Below are 6,914 nucleotides of genomic sequence, written 5' to 3' on the forward strand. Positions count from 1 at the left end.
TTCTCTCTTTCTGTGTCTCTCTTTCTCTCTGTTTCTCACTTGCCCTGTCTCTCTTGCTCACCCTGTCGATCTGTCTAACTTACTCTGTCTCTGATTGTCTTTGTCTTTCTGTTTGTCTGTCTGTCCCTTTGTCTATTTCCCCCCTCATCTCTTTCTGTTTCAGTCTTTCTCCCCCTCTGTTCATCTGTCTACTTTGTCTCTGGCTCACTGAGTCTCTGCCTGTTGTAATCTTTCTTTTTCTCTCTTTCTGTCTGTGACTGTCACTTTGTCCCCCCTCCTCTGTGTCTGTCTTGCTCTCTCTGTCCTTCTGTCTGCTTTGTCTATCTCACTCTGTCTCTGCTTCTCTTGCTCTGTCTGTCTCACTCTATCTCTCTCTCCCTCCTTCTGTTTGTGTCTCTCACTCCCCCCCTTCTCTGTCTCCCTGTGTCTCACCCTCACTTTCTCTATGTTTTTCAGTCACCCTGTCTCTATTGCTCACTCTGTCCATCTGTCTCTTTGTCCCTCCTCTTTCTGTTCTGCATAAACTGAAAAGAGACGAGTATTGATTTGTACTTGTGCTATAGTGTGTTTGTGATTATGTTGGACATATAACTGTAAATAAAGTATTGTTGTAAAAATAAAAAAAACCTACTTGTCTGTTTGTGTCTCACTCTGTCCATCTGTCTGCTTTGTCTGTCTCACTCTATCTTTTTGTTTCTGTCACCTTGTCTCTCTCCCCCATTTCTCACTCGCTATCGCTCTGCCTCTCTACCTGTCTGTCTGCTCTGTCTCTGTCTAACTGTCTCTCACTCGCCGTCTCTCTCACTCACTCTTTCCATCTGTCTGCTGCTTTGGCTGTCTCACTCTGTCTCTGCCTGTTGTCATCTTTCTCCTCTCTGTTTCTCACTCGCTCCTGCTCTGTCTCACTTTATCTCTCTCGCCCTCCTCTTTCTGTCTGCCCCACACTTTCCGTCTCACTCATTCTCTCTCACTGTCTCCCACTTGCCCTGTCTCGCTTGCTCACTCTGTCCATCTATTTGCTTTGTCTTTCTCTGTCACTTTGCCCCCCTCCTCTTTGTCTCTGTCTCACTCTGTCTGCTTTGTCTCATTTTATTATTATTTATATTATTTATTTATTTTATTCTCTCACTCTCTGTTTCTGCATCTGTCTCCCCCTGTTTCTCTTGCTATGGCTCTGCCTCTCTACATGTCTACTGTCTCTGTCTCACTCTCTCAAGGCTCTCTCACTCACTTTGTCTCTCTCTCCCCGTCTCACTACCTGTCTGTGTCAGTCCGTCCCTGTATGTCTGTCTCTCTCGCTCACTCTGTCCGTCTTTCTGCTTTGTCTGTCTCACTTTATCTTCCTCTCACCCTCCTTTTTCTTTGTGACTCACTCTGTCTCACTGTGTCTCCTACTCACCCTGTCTCTCTCACTCACTCTCTCTGTCCGTCTGTTTGCTTTGTCTGTCCCTGTCTCACTCAGTCCGTCTGTCTGCTTTGATTCTCTCCCCCTCTGTTTCTCTCTTTTGTTGTCCTGTCTCTGCCTGTTGTCATCTTTCTCTCTCTGTTTGTCACTAACACTTTGTCCCCCCCTTCTCTCTGTCTCCCTCTCTGTTTCTCAAGCTGTCTGTGTGCCTTATGTCCGTCTCACTCTATCTCTTTCTCACCTTCCTCTCTTTCTGTGTCCGTCAGTCTGTCTTTTTTTCTGTGTCCTCATCGTACTCTCTCCTCGTTCTCTCTTTCTCTTTTTGTCTCTGTCGGTTGGTCTGTCTTTAGCGCTGTCCCTCCCTCTCACTGTATCGCCCTCTGTCTGTCTTAGTAACTTTGTCTCCCTCACCTCCCCTCCTCGGTTTCAGTGTCGTTGTCGCTCTGTCTCTCTCACTGTCTGTCTTTCCCTTTCTTTGTCTGTCTCTCTTCCTCTTTGGCTGTCTCTGTGTGTGTCTCCCTCTCTCTGTCTCTAACTCTGTCCATCTGTTTGACTCATGTTGTTAATGCACTCTGAACTGTCCTTACCATTATCAAAGGTGGAGAAGGGTCAGCCGCTGTGTGTCCTCTCGGCCATGAAGATGGAGACGGTGGTCAACTCCCCGGTGTCCGGTACTGTAAAGGCTGTCCATGTCACGGCTGACGCCTCCCTGGAGGGAGATGACCTGATACTGGAAATCGAGGAGTAGAGAGGGAGGTAGGGAGGGAGGGGAGTAGTAGTAGGAGGGAGGGAGAACGGAAGAAAAAGGCAGGGAGAGGAAAAACAGGAATTCATTTAGTTAGAGACATCTCTGACCTGTGGTGGTAGTACGAGACATTTTGGCCCCCAATTTGTACATATTTTGTTTGGTTACACTGGGGATACAAAATAAAGCACAGCTCCACACACCTGACAATCTTAAATAATATCTTAATTTGATGGAATTCCTTAGTAATTCATGCCACTAATAAAACTCTCCAAAACTTGATTCTCCTCAAAGTTATTGCCTAGGTGTGGTGTTTAGGTCAAATACAGTATATCTCAGTACATCTCTTAATGTCCTGTCAACTTGTGGAGAATAGCATATTTTAGAAAGACATTACATATTTGAACTGTGATACATTCCATTACTTAAATGCTAGCTTTTAATGTGATGTACTCCAAAATGAGCTAACCTTGATGTGTAACACTAACAGGGTCATAACATATACTTCCAAAATCAATGCCACAATTTCCATTTCTATGCTGTTAATGTTGCCTGATATATTCAAAGAGAGTAGGTGAAACTTTAGATTAATGACTACTAAGTGTTTTTCGTGGCAATCAGAGGGGTTCAGATTAAAAAGAATAGACTAGAAGATGTATTATCAAATCATTTTTTTCATATGGGAATATTATTTTTCTCTTTTGCTTGCTTGCCATTGCAAGACATTAGTCACAGTGCATTCTCAGAATGTGTTATCACAGCATTTAGACACATTTTTTTCATTTGTAAACAAAAAACATTGTTTTTGGGAACGACAACAGCACATGGGTTGAAGGAAAGAAAACATATTTTTTTTGTCCAACGTGTACTTGATATGGATTTCAAAATATATATATATTTTCACAGTAAAAGAAGCACAACAAAGCAGGTGGCACTATGTTAAGTTTGACAGGGACACAGATAGACATGCCAGAAAACACCCAGAGTTGCACCAAAGTCAAAACTGTATTCTGTTACTGTATCAGTAATAGCAGAAGGTTTATTATTTGAAAGATCTCTACCAGTGTTGAAAATGTTTCCTCATTTACACCTGTCTTTAAAATCCAAACGCCTGAAGGAGGTTGTAGCAACGTGGTTGAAGTAAAGCTGTAGGCCATGTTGGAGGGATTACAGATGTGATTCTTACAAAGTCCCTCTGTCCTAGTTGGTTTAAATGCGGCTTTCTTAATCCAAAGACAGCTCTAGGGTGGCCCACTAAAACTAACTGAGCTCTATCTGCTGGATCACTGTAGAGGTGTAAAGTCACAGGGTCTTAAGGTGACATGTTGGAAAAGTTGTCAAAGGAGCAGTTCCAGCCTTTCTTTTCAGAACCAGGCAGAGATTATGGCGAGTAGTCTTGTGACTGCGTGGGGATTTTAATGCTAGGTGCAAATGGGATTACATGGTGGTGTAATGGAGACATGTGGTGTTATTTTCTGAGGCTCTGCTGATTAATTTATGAATTAATTCTCTGTCAAATGATGTGAAATTAGCCGGACTAATAAGAGACTCTGGAGACTCCCAGTAGCAGCACTCGGCTTTATATTTCTAATGCGTGTGTGTGTGTATGCATAAATGGGTCTGTATCTATGTGTGTGTGTGTGCAAGCAAAATTTTAAGACAAAATCAATCAGTCCCCATAATTTTACACCTCCAGAGCTGAAAACGCATACTAAAATAAATATTCATACACACATTGATGCAAAAATACACACGCTAACACTCCCAGTACTCAAGTACTGCCTGCATCAAAAGTAAACAACCAAATACACCTCTCAGTGGTGTCGTAACATCTCCACATTATCCAAAATAGTCAGCAGCAATGCAGCAAATACACCACTCTGCTGTCAGATGATATAGTTAAATACTGAATTTAAAGTCTCAAATGTGAAGATTCAACACTTTAAATGATCTCTGCTGAACTGAATGTTGAACTACCCTGACCAGTGAGAGTAAACCATGAACCAACAGGAAGTCAGATTAGATCACATTCAATTAAAATACAAAAGGAAGTGTAACAAACTCCTTGTAATACAGTGAAGCATGAAGTGTTCGGGACAGTGAGCCAGAAAAGACCCAAACAGCCTATTTTCCTAAAACATCTGTGCTGCTTTGACAGAAAACATCGATCGTAACGCAAAACTGAAGTTTGTACTTAGCTGAATCGTTTCCAGGATTTTTGCTCCATTACCTCTGAGAACGAGTCCCCTTTTGAACTTATGCATCAATACTGAGCAGTGATGCTGTTGTTAATTAGACCACTGATATGTCTCCTCACTCTCCCCAGCTCACTGCCATGCCTCACTGTACCTCCTTGTTATATCTGTGTATGAAATCTTTTGAAAGAGATACAGTGGTGGGATTGTATGAATGAGTTTTTGACAAGCTGTTGCACAATAATGTAAAGTCCCTTCCTCCTTTCCTTATTGGCTCTCCTCAGATATCTGCTTTTCCTGCAGCATCCATCTATCCAATTATCCATCCACCTTTTCATTGTGTTTTCCTCTCCACTCCCTCTCCCTTATCTCAACAGTGGAAAATTTGCACATGTGAAATGATGGCTACAACTCATGCAATAATGTAAACCTTATCGCTGTGTTTGTCCCTGTTTTAGCCAGCAGTGATTCTAACAACCATACTTATGATAATATACTACTGTTCAGTGTCTGGGGTGGGGGGGGCATAAAAAGAATAAAATGGAGAAAAGTAGACACAGCTGGAAAATGTTATTTGTTCCAGAAAGGGGAATTTAACATGACCTATTCTTGAGCTCACTATCAAGGGTTGAACTGTTGCAGAGTATGAAAATAGGGTCTATGACATTTCTTAATTTCCTTTCCATTGCTTTCTATGGAACCAAACTAACTGTGTATTTACTCTCAGTTTAGCATGATTGCCCGCAGATTCAAAATGTCTCCATGGAATTTCTGTCAAAATGTTCATTACCTGTCAAGTTTTCTCTCATTTTCTTATTTTGAAATAATTCTAGTTGGGAAATCTACATTTTAGTGTAATCATTTTCATTTACTAAAGTAGTTTACATTTAAAGGGACAGTTCAGCCCAAAATAATATATATATATTTTTCCTGATTGCCTAATGGGAAAAAGTACATCCTGTCATTCCAAACGTTGTGACCGTCACTACCCACATACCTCCATGTGTCCTTTATGTGGACATAGATACATTCATAGATGGCACAAGAGGTCAGAGTCAAAAGTATCTGAAAAGAAACCATGATGATAGTGGAGGAGGTTATAATAATGTACCAGAGGTTGTAGGTGATGCCATTAGATACATCACAACATGTGGGCAGAGGCTTCTTTTCACTATATCAATGTTTCTAAAGAGAAACTTTAATGATTTTTTCACATGTATTTTTGGAGGCTTGAAGCACCACAAGCAGAATGCCATCCAGTTCCACTTACATTGACTAGAAGGCTCACATCTCTACAGCTGATATCGCCAAAACTAGATTGATAAAAGCACGCAGGGGAGAGTAAAAAGAATTTTTTTTTTTATTCTGCGGTGAACTATTCCTTGTTGTTTAAGTCTTAGGAAAGTCTGAGCTTGAGCGCACAAAAAGGAGACAAATAATATGAAAGCGATAATAAATCTTGCTCTATATGTACTTACAAATAAAGTTTAACTATAGCTCAATTAGCACTGGGTTGGTGTGTATTGCATATTCTACACAGTCAAGCTGCAGCATTGCAAGACCGTTTGAAGGCCAGCATTGGTTAATGGTTTTCAAGAACTAATATCGTTCTATAAATATTACTTGTTATCACAAGTTCTTATGATCCTCTCTGTCAAGGTCTCACTACAAAGCAGACTGATTAGCGCATGTCGGCCAGAGTAAAATATCTATTACATCTCTGAAAGTCTGAGTATTGCATGTCATATCAGCCTGTTAAATTACAGCTCTTGGAGAATAATGTGTCCAACTAGTAATTAATTTTCAACAATGCATCTGACGAATGGAGGTGAACAGACTGTTGTCACAGGCCAAAACCCTGCCATGTCAATGCAAGTCTTTTAAATACACTAAACAATATGATCACATTTGTAAAATAGTGTTTGAAGTATATCCTACTGTAATATAACTTTTTATTTATTTTTTCCAATTACGGCCCCAAAACCCATAAAATAGCATGTTGAAAAATTGACTGAAAATCCAAGGCTATAGTAAGGCAAAATGTCAAAATTTGAGACATCCCAAAAAATGCTAAAAACAGCTGGAAAAGGCTTAGAATACCCTACCAAAACACGCCATAGGAAAGAAAGTTGCAAAAACAGCCCAAAATATCACAATTTGGCATGTCGAATATCTGACTGAAAATCCAAGGCTATAGTAAGGCAAAATTTCAAAATTTGACAGGTCCCAAAAACTGCTAAAAACAACTGGAAAAGGCTTAGAATAGCCTGCCAAGACGCACCATAGCAAAGATAGTTGCAAAAACAGCCCAAAACAGCACAATTTGGCATGTCTAAAGTCTGACCGAAAATCCAAGGCTATAGTAAGGCAAAATTTCAAAATTTGGCACATCCCAAAAACTGCTAAAAACAGCTGGAAACAGCTTAGAATAGCCTGCCAAGACGCGCCATAGCAAAGAAAGTTGCAAAAACAGCCCAAAACAGCACCATTTGGCATGTCGAAAATCTGACCGAAAATCCAAGGCTATAGTAAGGCAAAATTTCAAAATTTGGCACATCCCAAAAACTGC

At 40.6% G+C, this 6,914-nt stretch overlaps 1 protein-coding gene across 2 annotated transcripts in view; it reads left to right on the plus strand.

The window, feature by feature from the left end:
- Nucleotides 1–4,898, plus strand: part of pcxb (pyruvate carboxylase b) — a 350,229-nt gene extending 345,331 nt beyond the window's left edge. For both annotated transcript variants that reach the window (XM_042512173.1, XM_042512174.1), the window contains exon 27: nucleotides 2,004–4,898. In XM_042512173.1, coding sequence (XP_042368107.1) covers nucleotides 2,004–2,153 — 150 coding nt within the window. In that variant the 3' untranslated portion in view covers nucleotides 2,154–4,898. The remainder of the gene's footprint in view (nucleotides 1–2,003) is intronic.
- Nucleotides 4,899–6,914: the final 2,016 nt, after the last annotated feature.

The sequence above is a fragment of the Plectropomus leopardus genome, chromosome 23, assembly GCF_008729295.1.
Source record: "Plectropomus leopardus isolate mb chromosome 23, YSFRI_Pleo_2.0, whole genome shotgun sequence".
Lineage (NCBI taxonomy): Eukaryota > Metazoa > Chordata > Actinopteri > Perciformes > Serranidae > Plectropomus > Plectropomus leopardus.